The sequence below is a fragment of the Aureobasidium subglaciale genome, assembly GCF_000721755.1.
Source record: "Aureobasidium subglaciale EXF-2481 unplaced genomic scaffold scaffold_0, whole genome shotgun sequence".
Taxonomy (NCBI): Eukaryota; Fungi; Ascomycota; class Dothideomycetes; order Dothideales; family Saccotheciaceae; genus Aureobasidium; species Aureobasidium subglaciale.
Window position 1 is genome coordinate 974,948 of NW_013566995.1, and position 20,923 is coordinate 995,870.

Here is a 20,923-nt window from a genome sequence, read left to right on the forward strand (position 1 = left end):
AGATTTGTGCTGAAGTTGTGCAAAGTTATCGAAACCGTAGCTCGGCTGGGGTGACACTACGACTACACATCGAGGCTGCTGTTGCCTTTCTTAGTCCCACTTTCTTCGTACGAGAGACGCTATACAGACTCTGCTCCTTCTCATTATCTATAGGTGTCCACTGCCACTCTTCCTGCCGTGCATCATCCTTGAATTACTCTGGCGAGGCTCAGCCGATAGTAGACGATCATCGCGCGACCAAACACATCATCATTTTATTCCATCTCTAACAGACACAAGCATGTCGGACTCGGGAGTTTCAGTTTCACAAAAGGTGTTTGGTCTTACAACCCAACAAGATAAGTTGTTGGCCACGACAGCTTTGATCTCGACAATTGCGCTAGCTTCTCTCGACTTCAAAACAGGCGGACAGATGTTAGGCGGAAAGCAAACTGCACTAAAGCAACCATCTCCACAACGAGTGTCGACGACATTACCAAAGTCACCTTACCTCGTGGAGGCGGCTTCCAGGTCCTCTATACGCAGTGTTACGTCAACAGCGTTCTTCTACCTCGCGTATAAGGACTATCAAGCTGCAGAGCTTCGTGCCGGGAATTTGGAGGGAGTAAAGAGCTCATCCTGGAGATGGAAGGCATGGGTTTTCTGCGGCGCAGTGGGTGTCGTGGTGCAATCATTGGGTCCATTTCCGAGCGTTATTTGGGACAGGGTCTACAGCCCGGACATTGGTATCAAGGGCCAGGTTGCGAGATTGGGAAAATTGACTATGACAAAAGGGGGTATTCTCATGGCCACGGTACCGTTCTGTATGAGCGCCTGGAACTCCATGTGAGGTGGTGCTGGGTTGTATTGCTCATGTAAGGCGCGACGTTGTCACTCCTCCTTTTTCCGTATCATGAAGGTGAGTACAACTATGCTTCTCCTTGAAGGTGTCGCAGCAGGAAACTGACTCTCGGAAATCTGTCGATCATGAGGACTTTTGTTCTGATTCGGTGTGGATATGCTAGACGTTGGTCGGTATTTCGACAAGAGAAGCATGGGAAGAGGTAGTCGAGAGAGCAGTCGAGAAGTCGAGAAGCAAGTAAGGAATAGTCGAGAAGCAAAGAAAGAAGCAGTCGAGAAGCAAATTAAGAAGTAGTCAAGAAGCAGAGAATGAAGTAGTTGAGAAGCAAAAGTAAAAGTGCCCGAATCGCAAATGATAACCTACACACACCAAGCGAATCCGCTTCTGAACAGACCTATCGACAAAAAAGACATGGGACTTTCGCCGGAGGACTTTAGTACAACGTCGAGGGTGCTTCCATGATAGGAAGCCAATTTAATGCTGACCGCGTGGTTACAGCTAAGCATAACCAGCCGATTAAATCAAATTCGAGTAGTCATGGACTTTGTGGCGATGACGGGATAGGGGCAGACTTGATGGGTCGTATACAAGGATGTTTTGTGCGTATTGCTCGAAACAAAATGATCAGGAAGGTGCGGATGTGGCGAGATAGCGACAAAAATGGTCTCTACCGATTTATCACACAGAGGGACGGAGCTTCTCTTGCAGCTGTCGACCAGTTACATCTCGCACTGAATGAGAAATGCATGATAGGTAACCATGCCAACAAATTTGAAGTGGCTTCAATACACATTACTTTACTAGATATGCTCATCAACGTTACTCATACAATTGATACCAGGAAACCTCATCTTATGATTTCCGGCCGATACCGTTCATATCATGGTTGACCTCCCAATCTTCCATGATCGCATGTCCTCGCGCCATGGGTTGTCGAACTCGTCGACCTCGTTCTGACCAGGTTTAGTTTTGCGTTTGGCAGACTCCATCTCGAACTTCATGGCTTGTTGATGCAGACTACTTCGACCTCCAAAGGCACCTTGCTTTCCCAGATTGGCACCCGTGTTAGAAGAGGTATCTTTGGACCAGCCATCAAAACCTTTACGCCTGTCAGAATGCGCACTCTCTTTGCTCACATTGCGCTGATGGCCAGCGAGAGGACTTTTCGAGCGTGGCGATCTGGTGAAGTTGTCTGTCGGTGTTAAATTGGCCGAGCGAGACTTGTCTTCATCACTGCCAGGGTTGGGACGAGAACCGTGTTGAACATGGTCGAGATGCGAGCCCCAACCATCGCCTCCGGCAAATATGTCTTTGATACAATCGTCGGCTCTCAGTTCCTAAATCGTGTAAGCTGTAGGTACTAGATAGCGCAACAAAGTTGACCTACCCCTGGTTGGGCGACCCAAGATGCAGCTAGCGTCCGACGGTACATGTCTTGTAGCTCGCCGTTCTCGCGACTTTTGTTTGACAATGAAGGCATGTTGCTGCCTTCTTCTGTTGCTTCAGCGACTTCCTGAGACATGATACCGGCAATACCACCAAAAACTGGAGCAGTACGTAACGGAGGACTGATCAGGTGGTTAGATGAATGATGCAAGGAGTTGCCGATAGACGTACGCATAGTAATTCCGATCACCTTCGAGATGCCTGAGATGAAGAGACACCTTCAAAGTACTGTTGATTTTGCTGTCCTGCATCAGGTGACGTCTGGTAACGCCCTCGTCCGAATCATGCACATGATCATTGGTATCGACATATTCGGCCAGGTTGAGCTTGATATTTCCCAAAGTAATGCGCTCCCCTTTGCCAGCGCTCGAATATTCTTGGATGATTTCGAGATGGATCCATAACTCTTGCAACATCTGGTCCTTGCCAATGACGAGGCGCACATCAGTCTGTTTGTCGTAACCAAAGACAACCTTGTGATCCTTGATGTTGCATTTTGACGTGCGGCCGCGATGTTCAGCAGTGCTCGACGAAGGGAGGTGCCATTTGACGAAGCATGTACCGGAAACGAGGGGAACGTTGTTCAGGTCGTATATCTTGAGCTTGAAGTCGAAGCGCGGCTATGTCGGGATGGCATCAACGAGAGAGCACAGGTCATGCACACTTTGAGAATTGACGTACACGACGAGCCTTGGGGACTGTGAAGGTCAGCGTTTGGGCCCTGAGGGCGGCTGCCATTGCGCTTGTCTGGCCTTACCAAAGGTCTGCATCTACGTGGTGGAGACGGTCAAGAGGGTTGAAGTAGAGTCTGCTGGATACGACGGCTTGCGGGATATTCGACCATGGAGATAGGGAATTTGTGAGATAATGGTCCAGAGTACGGAAGACGCGGCAACAACTACAGTACCCGCATGTGAAGATGACGACGATCCTTTGGCGGACTTAAGACCGGCGTTTGCTGCCAAGATCAAGGCCAAAGATCTGACTTTCTGAACTTTTGAAACCAATCGCATGCTCCATTCTGCATGACCTTCTGATGTTGCGGCCGTTGTCTGCTAGAGACGCGTCGACATGTCTACGATGCAATCTACGTCTCGTGCTCCGCCAAATCCATCAACGCCGAAATCAGTCCTCGGACCAGTCGCCTCATCTGACCCTGGACTCCACCGTGCAAGCGCCTACGCCTGAGCAGAAGTCGATCCAGAACGAACAATCCGGTCTTCTTTCGATTGTCCGTACACATGGCAACCACGGTAGGATCCGCGGGAGGAAAGGTGGCCAGAGACGTGTCGAGTCGTCCGAGCCTTTGTCTATCGACAGCTTGGGCCGATCTTCAGATGTCATCGTTCTGCGTGACTTGCACGAGCCCCAGCCAGCGAAAAAGTCACTCCTGGACTATCAGAACATGCAAGAAGAGGGCACTCTCGAGCCCAAGCCTCGTGCTTTGACTTCCAGGGATATCCAGGAAATGGCTGGTGGCAGAGCAATTCGACCAGCCCTCGCCGAAGTATTCGAGTCGATAGACGCTCTCAGGCCTGAAGAGGGTGTTTACATCGTCACTAGGTCCGAGTATGACGCCAAGTTCACTGCCATAGCCAAGGCCTATAACATGACCCAGCTCAGAGGCTATGTTTATCAGTATACTCGCCCCGAACGGAAGCGAGGAACTGCCCTCAAATCAAGCAAGCGTAATAGCACTGCGGTTCGTCAGAACAACGTAGACTCTACTGAGATCAGTAGCTCTGGGGAAGAGTTACAAACCCTTACGCGAACCGCCTGGCACCCCGGGGACACTCCTATCGAGAAGCGATTGCCTGTGCACCTCTCCACCGTACATACGGCCCGCAAGATGAACAACAAGGAATATGTGATAGACTTTATATTGCGCGACATTTGGTCACTCGGAATCGAGGAAGAAGAAGCAGCTCTGGGCGAATTAGAGTTTATCTTGTCACCTATGCAATTTGGCCTATTGCTCACCAAAAATTCGGAAACGCTGCGACCCCTGCTTGACAGCTCTAAATACTACAAGAACTCTCGCTTCCAGTTGCACCAAGCCGATCGTGTCATCCGAATCATAGGTCCAAAAGCTGAGGCTGAGGCCATTGCACACGTCTTGGCTGAGGCTTATGCTCCTGCTAGAAGCGCAGACATGGACCTCAAGAGCTTCCACACCGCTATGCATAGTTATCCTACCGGCTTCAAATTACACGATGTACTCACTCTTCAACGCCTGAACAATATTATGGAGTTGACAAGGACCTACATCAGCTACGACTCCGACGCTCGGCGACTTCGTATTGCCAGCTTCGTTGATACCGCTATCAATGACGCCCATCGCTTAATTGTCGCTCTGTTACCCATGGACATGCGCAGAAAGGTCATAGATCTTTATGACATGCGCAGCACCGACGAGTACCGTCTAGAGCCCATATCAACCATGAAGCATCTGCCTTCTCGTCATAAACACCGCCTACTTGGTCGATGGGTCACTATCTCGACCAAAATTCCAAGCCCCGACGAACAATTCCCCACTCAACCTAACCAAGGAGCCGAGATTCTCGACAGCGGAGGCGCTTCAGACGCCACCACCGTGCCTCTATACAGTCCGATTGTTGCGAAAGCTCTCGATCTTATGGAAAGTCACTTTGAGAAACAAGCTGTATCACCCTCACCCAAATATAGTAGTTGGCCGTCACAGGATGAATACGGCAGCTGGAATGCGCGCATTGGCCAGTCACTACACGACGTCCAAGTCGCAACCTCCTATCCTGGTGCTTCTGCTTTGCATCCAGATGTGAGCAAAGAGCATACTCGTCACCGCGAGTCTACCTTTGCACCCTACTTGCCAGGCCTCGTTGGCCTCTTGGCTTGTGGGCGGCCGCCCGCTTACAAAGGGGTCAATCCTATACCGCGGGAAGGAACACAGCTTATAGCTCATCTGGTTCCATCGCCCTTCGAAGGCTTGGGCTGTCTTGCCAGCACTGCCCTCCCCAGGATTCAGTTACGCTTCAACATTCACGATTCCGATCCAACACACGATCTAGAGGACTTTGAACATAGCATTATGCCAACTCCACTTCCAAATGGCAAGTGGATTGCTTTCTCTCACATGCGTCTCAACATTGCCACTGATGTCGTGTCAATGCATTTGCCGACACAACCTGCTGATATCATCCTCGAGCGTGAGAGGGTTCTCATTTCCAAGTATGTGACCCGCGATGCACGTATCAGGTCATTCGTCAAAGCAGTGCAGACCAGCATGGCGAGCGATACTGTCCTGCGTGCTCCCCCAGCACTTAAAATTAACGTACCGGCACACGTCGTTGTCACACAGCTCCCGAACAACAAGTCTCTCAAAACACGTAAACCTGAGCGTTCGAACCCCGGGCATGGTCCTACTGTCCCTACGAAGTACCTGTTCGCCGGCTTCGAGTATCGCGAATGGAACTCTTTTGCTCACTCATCAGTCGAGCCACATTGTAATGTAATGGCTGAAACCTTCGAGGCGGGTGTAGCTGGTGGACGTCGCGTCGAGGTTACCGTGCGGCCGAAGTACAAGTTATTCAACAACGTGCAAGATCGGGCCATGCTGAGAAAGCTCATCGGCGCTTCAGTCAAAGTGCTCAAAATTCTGGGGACGCCTTCGATTGGAAATTTGGACTCCCCTACTACGACCATTCCCAAGGCGAAGGAAGAGGAAACCTTTGAACCGTCCAAGCTGAAACCTAGAAAGGAAAATGATGCGCGTGGAAAACCCGCCTCTAAGGAGAAGAAGAAGACTTCTGCGACCACAGCAGAGATGGCGCAAGGCTCGAACATCGCCGACCTCGAAAAGCTTCGACCCGAAGAAGTCGCAAGCGACGAGAAGCAGCTTGAGCTTGAGCTTGAGCTAGATACCGACCAGCGCCCTCGCATAGAGGAAGCAGCATTAGGCGAACCACCTCGTCTGCAGAACAGCACGCCCGATAGCGCTGACGAGCAAATTGAATCCGGTATCAAGCCAGCTTCGAGAGCAGACAACGAGGCTCTGGAAAACGCCATTTCTAAATCAGAGATCGAAGTCCAAGCCCTTGACGTACTGGTCCCTGCTGAGCGTGTTGTCGAGCCTGTTACACAAGAGATCCCGAGCACGTCAGAACCCGCCCCAAGCACAAGCAGAGACACAGCGAGTGAGCAAACAATCGCACAAGAGGTCGCAGAAGACAAAGACACGACGAGTGAGCAAGCTTCTGCGCAAGAGAGCCAAGAAGACAGGACCGAGGAAGAAAAGGCACCAGAAGAAGAACCCTTGAGCGTCAGGCTAAGACGCCTGATGGGTGGTGCTTAGATGCGCGTCTGACTCTCATCGCTCAAACCACATCAAAAGCATTTCGGGAGCTCTACCACCTTGTAAGACTATACATATAAATTTTGTAACACTAGACTATTGAATTAACTCGTCACCTTTCCGAATGCCATTGATTCTCGAGGCAGTGTGAAATTTTGAACAGCTTATTATGATTTTTTGGTGCTATATATCAGGCGATACATATCCTAATATGTGTCGCCGTCCGCTTGCACACCGTGTTATGTAGAATGTGGTTGGAAAAGCATAGTCTGTAAGCTACAATAACCTTGCTTTTGATCAGTAGAGGGGGCCGTTTCTATCCGAATCGAGATTGGACCTGATGAGCAAGAATAGCATCGAGAGCTACCCAGTCCAAGCTAGTGTATCGGAATGCGAGTTATGTAGCGAGGAGATCAGCAGTGCGATCATTGAATTCTCAAACGCTTATAAGTGGGAGAGGCAGTATCGTCGGAAGCAGCATTCTAAACAGCACTGACACGCGGTCTCTTGCGACCACCGCCAATGGTAGTCTCCGTCCTCTGAGTTCTCTTCTCCTGGGCATCAAGCACCAAGCTGAGCACGTCGAAACCGAATTGAGGGAACTCGAGACACATGCTGCGGAACTCTCTCTCGGCCTCGTGACGCAGGACGTGGGATCTGGTGGCCCAGAAGGCGGCGACGGGCTTGCGGATGCTCTCGTCTGTGGTGGCGGTGTGGCCGTAGACGTAGCGTGCGTATTCGATCTCGCCGCGGGCGGTGCTGTTTGTGAGGTGGATCTTCTTGTGGGCGAGGGTTGCGAGGGCGGGGACACCGAAGCGCTGGGCCAGTGTGTAGACGCGGGCGTGGCGCAAGAGAGCCATACCCTCGGAGTCTGGTACGGGAATATCGGGGTCGGTCTCGAGGGAGGAGTTGTTGAGGGTGGGGAAGTAGTCGTTCTTGTAGAGGAACTCGAGGAAGCAGGCGGTCGCAGTCAGGTCCTCATCAGCGAGGTCGATGCGACGGGTCTCGCCCTCACCCAGGGCAAAGATCTTCTCCTCAAGGTAGGGGCTCTGCTCCAACAGGCGCTGGTGTGCGTGCAGAACGGTAATATCCTCGCCTTGGCCAACGGCCAACTCGACGATGGGAGATTTGAGGTAGCTGTCGCATTCGATCAGTGACTGTTTGCAACGCGACCCATGGCGCGATTCTACTCTAGAAAAGTGACGCGAGTAGGGAGCTCAGGCTCAATGTTCTCGAGACCGGTGGGCTCGTCTTGCTGCTCGGTGCTGGGAGCAGCGCTGTTCTCGGGCTGGGTGCTCTCATCCTGGCCACCCATGTCGACATCCTGGCTCTGGGTAGGCGCAGGAGTGTTGTTTTCGCTGACATCAATGACAACCTCGGATTCGGCCATTGCGACAATTTTATAGTATGTGTAGTGCTCAGACGGTGCTGTCGTCAAGTATGAAACGCGTCAATTGTACGCGCAGTGTTGGGAATTACGCGTCATAGATGCTATGGGGAGCAAGGCTGGAGATCGGCGACAAGAGCGAGAGTGATTTGACGGCAAGGCAGATGAAGTGAGTGGATCGACTGAAGTCGACGAGCTGGAGACGAAGCAAAAGACCGGACGGACTCGCGTTCCATTCGTTCTGGAGCTTGGACCTCGCTACACCCCGTCCAAGCTCATACCGCCTCTAAGGAGAGACCGTTTCTAAGCATACATACACGATTTGCAGCACTATTCATACCATACATCTACATGTAAAGGCTCGAGTCCTTGAAGCTCTCGCCAGTACTAGCAATCGGCTTCTCTACCCGTATCGCCCTCGCCCACAGAAACCAGTCCTCGAGAGGAATAAATACATAAAACACCTTGTTGCTCACGAACGCCGACAATACGTATATCGCCGCGATCAAAGCGTCAAGGAAGTAATGATTTGCTGTCGCCACAATGGCAGTCAAAATCATCGTCGGATACCCAACTCCCAGGACAAGATACCAGACCTTCCATGCTATTGACTTGCGCACCTCTCCGTACTCTGGCTTTCTACGCGGGATTCCGGAATGGTAGATCAGAGTGCAACCAATGGCAAAGGCATACGCGAAATGTACACTTGGCATGGCTGCGAGACTATTCACGAACTTGCCGCTCATCCAGACCGATTGTGCATCGTCATGCCTGACAGTGTCCAAAAACCCGTACTCTTTTTGCAGCAGTCGAGGGGGCATGCAGGGATATACGACGTACGTCGTGAAGGCCATGAAGTTAGTCAAGTTCATGGTTCGACGTACTGTTGCGAACGTTGAATGTGATGGTGCAACATAATAGTACCATGCGATGAAGCCTACTGTTCCAGGTACGTGTATATATGCGTATACTTTGTTCAAAGCAGTCAAAGCGTCCTGATGGTCGTGCATGAACCACTGTTGTATGTCCAGCTCACGAGAAAATATATGGCTGAGAAGTCCATGCTGCTCGAAATCTAGGATGGCAAGCCCATGGCTCTCAGCTACTGTCCAAATCCCTCGCCCCGCAAACAGCTTTTGCGACAAAATTGCCGTCATACGATAAAACGCATAGTTGATGACCCAGTAGAACATCTCGACCAAGAAGGGGAATCTTTGCAGCACGCGACTGTGGAGGTTGTTCTTGAATCGAGCGGTGTTGGGCGTCTTGACGCTGAGGCAGAGCAATGTTCGTATCTTGGGCAGATGCTTTGTCGTGCTTAGAGTCTCTTGCGCATCGTGCTCGTTGCATGCGTCGTGATCCAAGAGCTCATCTGATGAGCAAGCAGTATCGTCGCCGTCCAAAGCTGACTTGTATACACCAGACCTTCCTTTGAACACCCGGTTCCCCCTCTTTCTTGTCACGAACATGGCCCCGAAAATAATGGTCATAACCATCTGCAAGAATCAACGTCAGCGTGTTCTTCTCCCTCAAGGAGAGCGTGTTCGTACCAATGGCTCAGCCCAGCCAGGTAGCTTCCACGCTGGTTTACTATTCCGTTGTGGTTCTTCCGCTATCGTCGTGTTCTCGAGCATGGCGAATATAGTCGACGCGGGCGACTAATGGAACAGCGAATGTGATGAGCAGTAGGTATGGAGTTTGACACTTCTGCAGAACATTTGTGTGTAGCGAGTTGATCTCCGAGTGTCCTATGCAAGGAGTTAATCCGATCCAGGGCGACGGCTGCCAGTAAGATGACCGCAAACAGTCTGAAAGAATTCTAGAGACAGGGATGCTATGAAACACAGGAGGTCGAGAATGAAAGGCTGACTGTTAGTTTCACTCACGAAGCTTGATGGCATTGTTTCCGTTCTTTCCCAAGCGAGAGATGATTTTGAGCACAATTGCTTCGCACCTAACTTTGTTTGAACTTTCCGCGTCATCGCGATGGATACAGTGTCATTCTTCAACTTGAGACACGTGTCGCAAATGATGATTGGGAAGGTACATGATCTCCCCTGTGGTCGTCGGAGCAATTCTCTTTGGCTCTACTCTCGTCGAGTTCGTTGGTATGGTGGGATCTCGATCGGAACTCGACATCCAGGAACCGAGTTACAGTCAATCATGCCGCATACCTATTAGTATTTGATCAAGGACTTAAGCGTTGATTGATATGGAATAGATTCCGCAAAGCAGATTCATAGTCCTCGAGGTTGGAGGTTTATCAGGATGCTCTTACCGATCTACACTCGTCAAAACCTTCCGAATCTACACCTTGGCAGGCACTCAAAAACGGCTCCACAGCTAAGCGCCAGCCCCGCCTGAACTCAATCACTATCACAGCTTCTCTGTACGCGCTTCAGCAAACATTACACCCTCAGTGTCTCGTCCACGAAATACCTTGTTCCATCTTTGCGCGAGATTTGCCTGTTCTCAAAGTGTACCGCTCCCGGAGCAAGTATGTATCATTTGTTCATCGTCTCTTCAAGTGGGCTCGAAGCAGCCGGCTGCAAAGTCTCGACAGCTTCCGCAATGCCCATCTTTCGTTACGTCAAATTGATCTTCTTTTTTGTAGCTTCAAATCTCGTCGAGAAGATTAGCACGGTCTCATATGTTCCGACTACTACTCGACAAAATGGCAAGCCTTTTGACAAGTACTAAGTTTCTCAAAGGTGTGATTTATTGAGCCCCGAAGTTTACGATGGACGTTCCTGGTGCCGCACTCGAGGCCTTATCTATTGTACACCATACCGATCGAAACGCCAGCTATACCATAGAGACAATCGATCGGGATGACAAACACAGCGACCAAATGAGCCAATCGGTCTGGATGGTCGTTGGCAAGGATTGTGATGTGGAGCCTGAGAGACTAGAGAGCGGTCTGGAGGTTAGCCATCACATTCGGTAAGACATCCAGAGCTGACCACAACACTTCGTCCAGAACAGAGTCGACGTTAACGACCCGACATCTGAAAATCACGAGATGACGCTACGCCCAGGAACATCAAGCCTGGCTCAATCTAGTAGCCTTGGAGATGCATCAGAAAAGACCGAATCATCCTCAGACTCGGAAGATTTGGTGAGTAGCACAACTGTTCTCACAAACTTCGGTAGCACTCAACGCTGGCTTGAGTCAGTCCCTCGATTCATATTCTACTTGCCCTTGAGAAACTTTCTATCGCACACTATTGACTGATTCTACGCGGAAAAGACAACCCCCACCTCGAACAAGTCGAAGAAGAAGCGATCGACCAGACAGGCTGGTAGTTCTTCGAAGTTCAAAGACGACTGGCCTATACACCATCCAGAATTCGCATTCTACGACGCATGAACACGTGAGAACTCTCCTGATTACACAAAGAGGATCGACCAAGCAGACTTTCTTTCCAAAAGTTGTCGTGTTTGCGATCAGCGTAAGAGAAGCCGTACGCGGTGTCGAAATGGCTGCGATGTTGTCCCTAGGTCTAACCTTAGCACTAGACAATGCCCGTGTGGAAGATATGTGATCCCGGGCAAGAGGTGCACATGTGACATGGTTATGAACTGAAATCATCATATTGGATTTGTACTGCTGTAAAGGTATCTCTGCGGATGCTGCTACAACATATTGATAGGATCGGGCTCAGAAGCAACCTCCTCCGTGTCTGCTGTATATAGCCAAGAATTACAAACATCATATTTGACATCCATCAACACTACATTCACAAGACTATCGCCACACTGTCTGATCCCCGAACTCATATTGACGATATGAACTGCTCTCTTCCTCCAGAAGAAGTATCTCCACCAATCTCTCCACATTGGCTCATGATCCTCACCTCCTGATCGACCACAGGAACATGCTCGCAACATGAGTTGCATTCAACAAGTCCCAGATTGATGTTTTAGTGTGGTTGGTTTGAGGTGCTGGATTTGCACGATTGGTGTGACGCGGTCCTACCTTATGAATGGAAGTGAGAGAAAGAGTTTTTGGGGTTTTTTCCCGGCTGGAGGGTCTTGTGATGTTCCGTGATAGGTTTCAATGCACATCGTATCTCATGTTCATGTTTATCTTGGTTGTGTATTGCTCAATCCGAGCGCAGAAAACTTTTATTAATCTTGGAACATCTTGATGTAGAAGTGTTCTCCTGATTTGATCACCTTCATCTCCTCGCCCACTCTTATCTCTTCACTACCCTTGGAATCCTTGAGTAGCGGCACCATCTGCATGCCTAGCACTGGATGGGCACCAGCACCCTTGTCGACGTGTCCGCGCACTTGTTTGAGTGTCTTGTAAGGCTCGACGCGATCTTTGATACCAGTCAAAGGATCAACGTTGGGAAGATCACAGCGTGTGGTTCGGCAGCTGACGTGGTAATCGAGGTTTCCCGAGCGGATAATTTTCCAGTCGTCTTCGGCGAAGGGTGGGATGCCAGTCACTGAACAATTGTTAGCGAGCGGTTCTGGTAGACGAGAAGTATGGCGATGGCTCACGGTAAATGTTGGCGCGGAAGCGCATGGCATCGAGGTGAGGAGTTGGGAGATTCTTCACTGTTTTTGAAACCTTTTGTACAGAGGCAAGGCCCATAATCGACAAGGGGTACTGAAGACGATGTCAGTGTTTGTGCATCGGCCTTCGTGTCCAATGTGACTTACAGCATCAGCAAAGCCCACACCAGGTTGGTAACCCGCCTCTTCTATCCTGGGTGCGTTCCTAAACACTTGACGATGGTTGAGAGGATCCGCTTTGAACAGAGCCAGAGGGTTAGAGACACCAAGGAAGTATTTCAACTTGGCCAAAGTCTCTAGTGGAATCTCGGATGTGATGTTGATGGCGTTGGGTGAGTCCTTCCAGATTTTCATGACTTCTTTGTGGTACTTGGTCGAGCGATTCTCGTCAGGGGCGATGGGAAGCTTGAACGTAAGCCGTGGCTCTGCTCTGATATCGCGCTGAGCAAGCTTCACTTTGAGGAGCGAAAATGCAGTCCTCAAGCCATCCATATCCCAAGACCATTCAGGTGTGAAAGGGAACGAACAGACGACACAACCCTGCGACTTGACCCATTCTGCTTCAGGGGAATAGGTTGATGACGAAGTGTCTGGTATCCATACTTGAGTATCGACCTGGCTCAATCGAGGTACATTGCGTTGAGTGATGAACTTCCAGTTGTGAAGCCATTTGGTGCTGACATTAAGATCACCCTCCTCTTTCTCTGTCTCCTCTGTTTTTAGCTGGGCGAAGCAGAACTGACGATCATATCTCAGACCAGTCAGAATGACATCGTTGTGATCGATCTCAACAGGCTTGCATGATTTGACGGGGTATATGAACAGGGCCTTGATTCTGCATGTGGCCGATGAGTCCAAGTTCTCTCCATTGTACTCTGGTGAATACTGGTCGGACATGTTACTCCTTCCGATGAGCCCAATGCGGCGACATCCTGGAACGATCGAGTCTGCATCATGTTCCTTGCGGACTTTGTTGCTGAGAAGGACGAGTGAAGCAATGGATGCTGTGAGGATAATGATTAGGGCAGAAACGTTACTATGCAAGATGCTGTCCATTGTGTCGGGTTAAGCGAGCGAAATGGTGAAATAAACGTCCAGCAGATGCAAGAAGAAGGACAGACAGATCAAGCAGTGAAAGCAGAAAGACGAGGCAAGGAAAACAGCAGCATGGTAGAAGAGAGACAGCGGAAAGGAAGCAAAAGCGACTACTCTCAGGATCTTCAGGTACAGAAAGGAGTGTTGTACTATTTGAGTCCAGAAGACTGGGGCTCTGAGCTGAAGCAAGTCATATGGAGCGGCCCGCAATGGGGCTTCGGCGAGTCCGATGGTGGTTTGGCCACCCATCGCGAAGCACTATTCTAAAACAGCATTTATCAAGGTAGATCTGTGGACGACGACACGATGGATCAGATCGAAAGAGTGAAATGGTGTGTAAGATCAGCGGAATAAAGGCTTGGCTTCAGGAAGTGCATTTGGTAAAGTTAGCTATCTCCGGCAAGAAGTCGATGTTGGCAGGGTCGAAGTCATGTGAAGAGGGTGAATGTTTTCAGGCGCGCGTTCTTACCAGACGGGGACGCCGAGCCGCAATCGATAGGGACCGGTGGTGGGTGGACGCCGAATGTCTTCGCGGTGATGTTTCCCGGCGCAGATGATTGGACATGACCGCAAATAGCTTTTACATGTCCAAACAGCTTTATCTCCTCCAGGCCAGTGGCTGTTGACGGCGCGACTAAACATGTCCGAATCTGCCATGCCGCCGGCGTCGTCGAGCACGTCGCGAATGCCGCCAACCTCGTCGCGTAGGTCGCGTGTGCGCCAAACCCTTGTATACAAAGTCTGACTCGTTGTCAGATCGCCTTCCTACCGTCTCGGCCTCTGAAGCACTGCTTGGTCTCCAGTCGCGCGGTCCTCGGTCTATATCCACCGGCCTCGAGCAACTCAACGCCATCCTCAGCGCCACCAATGCCGGACTTGGGCGTGGTAAAATCACCGAGATTTGGGGGCCGTCGGGCTCAGGCAAGACTTCTCTTGCGTACGTTCGACGTCCAATTCCACGCGATATGTGTGCTTATGGGTAGAAAGACTTCAAACGGCAACACATGCCCTGGGCAATGGGACTTCGGTGGTCTGGATAGGTGCGTCTTCTTTTGTCATGGCCTTTGTGCTCTATATGCGCCTGCTAACATGGTCACAGACGCGACGACGGCCTTTGCAAAATGCAGGCTGACCCACTTCCTTGCCGCGAAGTTACCTGAGAACGAAGCCGACCAGCACGAGGAGCAAACACTCAGTCGCTTTCATGCCTATTCGACTCCTACCGTCGCCCATCTATTAGCTCTTACCCTCCATCCACCACAAACATTCCCGCCGCCAGGGACCTCCCTAATGGTTATAGACAACTTACACGCCATCTTCGAAGTATCCTACCCTCGCAACCGCGCAAACACTTTTTCGAGTCACAAGACAGAAGCTGCCAGATGGGCTGCCGGCCGTCGCTATGGTATCATGGGCACTCTCATGTCTGCTCTGAAGAAGCTGGCCGCACTGAACGACATGGCTATTGTTGTGACTACCGGATGTGCCACGCGCGTCCGTCCTGGCAGCGGCTTGGGAGCCGTCTTGGTGCCTGGTATGGGAGGCGCCGAATGGGAAGCTGGCATATCCAACAGACTTGTCATGCTTAGGGACTTTAAGTTGGGAAGCTGGGCACAACAACAGCAGGACTCCGAGAGTGCGAGATACATTGGGCTACAAAAAAATAACGGTGTTGCTTTTTCCGACGAAGGAGAGACTGGGCAGGTGGTCGCCTTCACCATGAGCAAGGAAGGCCTCAGGGATGTCGTCAACAAGAGCAGCACTGCAGACGCTCCCGTCGTGACACTTGCCGCGTCATCTCCTTCCAAGAGCCGTAAGCGCCCACACGCCGACACTGTTGATGGCACTGCAGAGGGCCGTGACGAATACGGCTGGTTCAATAGAGACGAGGTAGACGCAGAAGGCTTCGTGGACGATGCAGCTCTGCTCGAGGACGAGGAGGCCGCTGCGATTGCCGTGCCGGGAGAAGACCAACCTGCCGCTATCGTCATTGACGATTGAGCAGCATCACAACATCCGTCCGGCAGATGGCGTTGAACTGCTTCTGGTCGCGGCAGAAGACAACCGTGTCATCTAGATGTCGGACATTTATCCACACCCGCTGGAATATACCGGATAAACTCGCGCAACCCCTTTGCTCTGCAGGAAGAAACTCCGGCTACAAAGCCACATACCAACAACACACCCCCCACGCCGGCGCACTCCGATCCACCATCACATCTACATTCTTGATTACGCATGTTCTATTCTCAGCCTCGTCGCGCATCAGGATAAACAAGGAGTACGAAAGCCTCCGTCGAGACAAAAGGTCACCAGGTTACTCATCTTTGGCATGTGAAAAGGGAGACAGCCTTTTGTTGATTTGGCGTGGTATCTGCATGTGATGAAGGGGGCTGCATGTGCAACAAAGACATGCAATGCAGAAGAACCGGCCCGGTGCAGCCACATATGATCGCTCACTGGGCTGTGCATATTGATTGGAAACATGCATGGGGTGTGGAGAAAGAAGAAGAAGTTGGAACAAGATGTGTTGGTGGCTGTGGTTGGAGATACACACCGGCCCGCACAATACACACGCACAACAGACACAGATAGAGATACATGAAGCATCGACGAGACAAGAAGCCGCACTCTCTTTGGCCACGTGCCTTGTGTTATTGGGCCAGATGACTTGCATGATCTTTGCCCTCCACCTCCACGTCTGATGTTCTTGTGATCTGTTCTATTGTTATTCTGCAGTATCCTATCAACAAGCAACATCTAGGGCTGAGGAGGGAGTCAAACAACCCCCGAGCAGCCCCGTGGAACGCGTGTCTTGCTCGTATCGCGCGCATGTGAAACATCAGCTCTTAAGTACTTTCAACTTCGAGGCCTCTGTTTGCAAGAAACTATTGGCTCGAAGAAGAAGGCGGTCAAACAGAGGCAACCACAATCACCACCTGCACTCCTTGGAGCATGCATAGCCTCAATGTAGTTGTTCAATAGCACGATCCCATAGCGCGATCCCACAGCCCAACAGTAGTCATCGAATAGCATGAATGCAGACTCGGAGGTAGGTCGTTGCGCTTAGGTAAGTGGAGATGAGGAGGATCCCAAACGAAACCCGTTCTCTCGTGCCTCGGACCATTAACATGATGTACAAAACAAGGTGCAAGCCCCGGCCGACAATCACACCAAGGGGAGAACTTGAGGCTCTGCTAAGAAGGGTGTGTGCGCCCAGTCAAACTCGCGGGGGGAAGGGGAAACAAAGCAAGATTCGGTGTGCCACTCCTTCCCACGCGGGCGCATAAGGCTGCTGCGGAGTAAGTGGACAAGTACCGATGTCTCTTTCTGGCGCGGAGAGAAGAAAGAGGAGAGGTCTACTTTTGCCTTTTGGTTCGACGCCATCATCCTGGGGAAATCGAGGGCTGGAGGGAAGAGACATGTGGCTTGGGCGGGTAGAAGCGGCCCCAGACAAACCCCAGAACCAAGACCGGGGCGTGGAAGGATGGAGGAATGAGGACCTAGGTACAAAAAAATCATGTACCTCGCCTCGTACCGCGGTCAACGTACACGTACCTGCCTGAGATTTTCACACACATGTAATTATGTCAACTTTTGGGCTACGCCGGCAATCGGTGTGAGAGATGGTAGCCATGATCTCGTCGCCCATTCGTCCGGTGACCCTTCCGCCTATCTTTTACGGCAGATAGTGGCAATATATCACGTAGTGGTGACGATGATCTGGCTGCCTGTATGTTGTCGGCCTCAAGATGGGCGACCCCCACGGTTTTGCACGATCTAGATTTCTGATCTGATTTTGTCCATTTCCCCGACGAGGTTTGTGCTTGAACGCCGTGAGGCCATCGATCGGGAATATTGCGTCGTTCAATACTGATGACGTAGCTGGGTAGATGTGCGCTTTTCGACGGGAAAACAAGGATGCGACACGATCTTCGGGGGTTCACCGTCCATAGCGATGTTGGCAGGGGATCGTCTGTCATGTACTTTGAGTTTGTCTACCGTCGTGATGCCAAGTGGAGCCGACGGGGCAGGAAGTTTCGTTGGGAATGCCCAGTCCAAGAAAGAGCACACGTTGCGACGCCCATTCTTGTCGCGGTGAAGGTGGAGAGTAGTCTTGCACCGGTAGCTGTGGCCAGTTGGTAGTCAGCGCTGTTGCGATCTCTTGACACTGAAGTCTACCGTCCTTATCGCTTCCACAACCAGAGAACTATATCGCGGGTGACTACGGCCGTGAAGAGCAATATCGCGGGTTCTCATGCCCATTTCTGAGCAACAAGAAAGAGTCGGGAAAAGCGGTTGCTAGTCTCTTGACTTCTCGACAGCGTAGGATGAAGCTTTCTGTCTAGTCGCCCTGTCGTGCGCATGACAAGAGGTTGAGGTTGTCTTTGTTTCCCCGCGATCCCCGCAACAAAGGAACCTGGAGAGACTTTCGATCGGGAAGCTGAAGACCGTCTTCCTCAATTCGGGATGCCGGTTACCCCGACTGGGGACGAGCATGGAGGATTTTCTGTACCTGCAAGCCACGCCCGCATTGAATAGGAAGGTGGCTTGGGCAGAAACAATGGTGAAAGGCAGGTGGCCAGGAAATGGTCCTTCCTTCAAGCATTCGTGTGCCAAAACGACCAGCGAGATAGGCGCCTGACGATCGATATCTAAACAAGTTTTTCTCTGCGTGCATTGCGAAAACGTAGTCCCGAGTTTGGCCGAAGACAGTGCACGCTTTTGGCAGGCCTTGCGACGGTGCGTTCGTACGAAATAGTTGCCCTAGTTGATCACGAAAGGAGAGTGTGGATCACTATATTGACATGTTGCGAGATGTCATGACACACAACGTCTGATAAAGCAGATACACACGGAGAAAAGAGCAAAGCTCACTAGACAAGCGTTCGTTGCGTTGGAAAGAGGAGACATGCAGTGGCCAGAGCGACCTGCCTACGTCGATCAGGGGGGTCTAATTCATGCTTGATGCGGGCATCTCGAGTCTCATGGCGTGACTTCGGAGGAAGGACGATCATGTCGGGGTAATCTGCAGCAAGTCTGATGCACAGTAAAGGGCGTTTGTGTAGCCAACGATGACTCAACTCGTGAGGTCGATTGGTCGGAAGGGTGTGCGCAGCTTCGAAATGAGAGACGACGATCCCGTAAGCCCACTCGGCGCTCAGTCGCCCTTCCGTACGCAAGAAACTCGAACAGACTTCCCACTGCGCCGACTGCTAAGAGCTGAGACGCTCGTTCTGCATCACCGAGCGCTCCTATGAGGGCCCGTGGGGAGGCTTAGGGGACGCTGGGGCATGCATGTGGACTGATTGTGGATAAGAAATCTGGAGAACAACACGTACTTCTGCTGCACTGACACGCACGATGCTTTGTTGCGGAGACATTGTGGAGCTGATGTTGTGGAGCAACGAATCAACGGCTGAGTTTTCGAGTCGGTTTTGTTCGATGGTATTGATAAAGTTGTGATTTGCGAAGCAGAGAGTGAGTCTGTTTCGAAAGGTTGATTTAAGGGGAGAGCAAGAAAGCGTCTATGTAGCGAAAGGAGCCATCAGACCTCATTCGGCCGAATTAGTTGTAGAGCAAAAGACAAGCCGCTAAAATCGCAAAAGAGACGAAAGTGATTGGGGTTTTTGAAAGCAATAACAAAACAATTGGCAATCTTTTCGATCGCAGGTATCCTCTTGAGCCACAAACCCGGCAAGGGATCCTTCAGTGAACAACCCTCGCACTTTCCCACTCAATGATTCCAGGGAACCGACTCCGGTCCAGTCTATAGGGTAGTGAAAACGCCGTGCCTAAACGAAGAAGAAGAGAGACTCCGAAAATGATGACAGAACACCCAGACCATGATATCGTGCCATAGCCATAAAGCCCAACGCCGAGACAATGATTTCAAACAAACGGATTTCGAAGCGTGCTTTAATTTGAATTGTCGCCAGCTATGCTACCAGTGGTGCTAGACTGGCCGCTGCTGAAGCCATTAGGGTTGTTGAGGAGATCGTTGACTTTGACGGCGGAAGGGTGCATGGGAATGGGCAACTTTCGTTGGGCTCCATCTTCGCGTTCCATGATCTCACTGATGCGAAGGCCGCTGTGGTGCGTCGGAATGTACGGCTGTTGACCGTCAGCGGACGGCTCAACAGGGGCAAGGGCCGGAGGCGGTTGGTGCTGGAGGGAAAGGTGGTGGAGTGTAGGGAGTTGCACACCATTGTGGAAGTACTGCGGACGGAGCCGAGGAGAATGAGAGGGAGTAGCCAAAGGAGTGTGGTCAGGAGTCGGTGAAGTTGACTCGTGCGAGAACGAAGGAGATGGTGGTGCGGTTGATTGGGGAGATCCAGGGCGCGACTTCTTGGTCATGCGGTGAGAGTAAGGGTCGTCATCCTCGTGCGAATGCGAGCGCGACATGGGCTGAGAAGTGGGATTGGAGCTGTAGTGGTAAGCCGAGAGCGAGGGAAGACGACCGGTTGAGTATGGGTGATGGCTGTAAGGGTGGGTGCCATATGTGTGTCTGTTGGCAAGACCCATGTGGTGCGAAGGCAGCGAGTTCTCACGCTCGACCTGCGAGGCGGCGGTGGCCAGAAGGTTAATGTCCATGGGGTGGTTGAGACCAGCAGGGCTAAGATCGCCGCTCACGTTGCGCGTCAAGTATGAGCCAGGGTTACTTGTGTAGGCGCTGGCATAAGAATGAGGAGGAGACACGTTTGGTGAAGAGAGCTGAGATGAAGGCGCCGAGTGGGACAAGCTGCTCATCTTGGGGGGAGGAGGCATCATGTGGTTCATTTGCTGCATGACCTGGTGCTGAGCCTGGTCCATGATGCCGGCCTGGGCGGCGGCGGCAGCGGCGGCGGCTGCAGCAGCGGCGGCGGCGTGTTGCTTGTTGCCGCGTCTCGAGTTGGGGTTGTTGTGGATGCGCGAGTGACGGGTCAGTTCATCAGAACGGCTGAAGCGCTTTGTGCAGCCCGGGAACTGGCAGGCGTGCGGCTTCTCGCCGGTGTGAGTGCGGATGTGACGCGTCTGGTGCTCAAGACGGTGGAAAGCCTTGTCGCACAGAGGACACTTGTAAGGACGGGGCAGGTCAGGGCGCACGTCCTGTTGCGAGGTTTGGGTAGTCTGCTCCTGGGTGGGCATCTGGGAGGCCATGGCGGGCACCGTGGCAGCAGCGGCCATGGAGGGATGAGACTGAACACCGGCGTCGACGTATGTCGAGGGGGCGCTGTGGTGCGATGGGGGAGTGGCCGAAGAGTTGTCTGGATTCAAGAGGCTGGAGAAATCCACACCGGACGAAGTGCGCTGCATT

The 20,923-nt window shown here is 51.6% G+C and overlaps 9 protein-coding genes across 9 annotated transcripts; 4 read left to right on the plus strand and 5 right to left on the minus strand.

The window, feature by feature from the left end:
• Positions 1 to 280: 280 nt before the first annotated feature.
• AUEXF2481DRAFT_24775 (uncharacterized protein) lies at positions 281 to 829 on the plus strand (the record flags this gene model as incomplete). Its single annotated transcript, XM_013493501.1, has 1 exon — positions 281 to 829. The coding sequence occupies one exon, from the start codon at positions 281 to 283 to the stop codon at positions 827 to 829; it is 549 nt and encodes a 182-aa protein (XP_013348955.1).
• Positions 830 to 1,588: 759 nt separating this feature from the next.
• Positions 1,589 to 3,118, minus strand: AUEXF2481DRAFT_34644 (uncharacterized protein; the record flags this gene model as incomplete). The annotated part of the gene is made up of 4 exons (XM_013493502.1): positions 3,045 to 3,118; positions 2,459 to 2,985; positions 2,229 to 2,409; positions 1,589 to 2,178 (listed from the first exon to the last, which is right to left on the minus strand). Coding segments are annotated over exons 2-4 (883 nt in total), but the record flags the coding sequence as incomplete, so codon positions are not given.
• Positions 3,119 to 3,250: 132 nt separating this feature from the next.
• AUEXF2481DRAFT_136845 (uncharacterized protein) lies at positions 3,251 to 6,858 on the plus strand. The gene has a single exon (XM_013493503.1). It carries the CDS (start codon positions 3,324 to 3,326, stop codon positions 6,615 to 6,617), a length of 3,294 nt encoding a protein of 1,097 aa, XP_013348957.1. The 5' UTR covers positions 3,251 to 3,323; the 3' UTR covers positions 6,618 to 6,858.
• A 241-nt stretch (positions 6,859 to 7,099) lies between these two features.
• On the minus strand, positions 7,100 to 8,007 carry AUEXF2481DRAFT_384 (uncharacterized protein; the record flags this gene model as incomplete). Its single annotated transcript, XM_013493423.1, has 2 exons — positions 7,100 to 7,754; positions 7,808 to 8,007. 2 exons carry the CDS (start codon positions 8,005 to 8,007, stop codon positions 7,100 to 7,102), a joined length of 855 nt encoding a protein of 284 aa, XP_013348877.1.
• Positions 8,008 to 8,351: 344 nt separating this feature from the next.
• On the minus strand, positions 8,352 to 9,638 carry AUEXF2481DRAFT_75531 (uncharacterized protein; the record flags this gene model as incomplete). The annotated part of the gene is made up of 2 exons (XM_013493505.1): positions 8,352 to 9,500; positions 9,555 to 9,638. 2 exons carry the CDS (start codon positions 9,636 to 9,638, stop codon positions 8,352 to 8,354), a joined length of 1,233 nt encoding a protein of 410 aa, XP_013348959.1.
• A 762-nt stretch (positions 9,639 to 10,400) lies between these two features.
• On the plus strand, positions 10,401 to 11,715 carry AUEXF2481DRAFT_34648 (uncharacterized protein). Its single transcript, XM_013493506.1, has 4 exons — positions 10,401 to 10,501; positions 10,716 to 10,930; positions 10,985 to 11,122; positions 11,255 to 11,715. Exons 2-4 carry the CDS (start codon positions 10,745 to 10,747, stop codon positions 11,372 to 11,374), a joined length of 444 nt encoding a protein of 147 aa, XP_013348960.1. The 5' UTR covers positions 10,401 to 10,501; positions 10,716 to 10,744; the 3' UTR covers positions 11,375 to 11,715.
• Positions 11,716 to 11,867: 152 nt separating this feature from the next.
• On the minus strand, positions 11,868 to 13,771 carry AUEXF2481DRAFT_136967 (uncharacterized protein). The gene is made up of 3 exons (XM_013493507.1): positions 12,679 to 13,771; positions 12,517 to 12,625; positions 11,868 to 12,461 (listed from the first exon to the last, which is right to left on the minus strand). Exons 1-3 carry the CDS (start codon positions 13,585 to 13,587, stop codon positions 12,136 to 12,138), a joined length of 1,344 nt encoding a protein of 447 aa, XP_013348961.1. The 5' UTR covers positions 13,588 to 13,771; the 3' UTR covers positions 11,868 to 12,135.
• Positions 13,772 to 14,266: 495 nt separating this feature from the next.
• AUEXF2481DRAFT_24782 (uncharacterized protein) lies at positions 14,267 to 15,627 on the plus strand (the record flags this gene model as incomplete). The annotated part of the gene is made up of 4 exons (XM_013493508.1): positions 14,267 to 14,330; positions 14,383 to 14,563; positions 14,614 to 14,666; positions 14,726 to 15,627. 4 exons carry the CDS (start codon positions 14,267 to 14,269, stop codon positions 15,625 to 15,627), a joined length of 1,200 nt encoding a protein of 399 aa, XP_013348962.1.
• A 3,918-nt stretch (positions 15,628 to 19,545) lies between these two features.
• Positions 19,546 to 20,922, minus strand: AUEXF2481DRAFT_388 (uncharacterized protein; the record flags this gene model as incomplete). The annotated part of the gene is made up of 1 exon (XM_013493427.1): positions 19,546 to 20,922. The coding sequence occupies one exon, from the start codon at positions 20,920 to 20,922 to the stop codon at positions 19,546 to 19,548; it is 1,377 nt and encodes a 458-aa protein (XP_013348881.1).
• Between the last annotated feature and the right edge of the window lies 1 nt (position 20,923).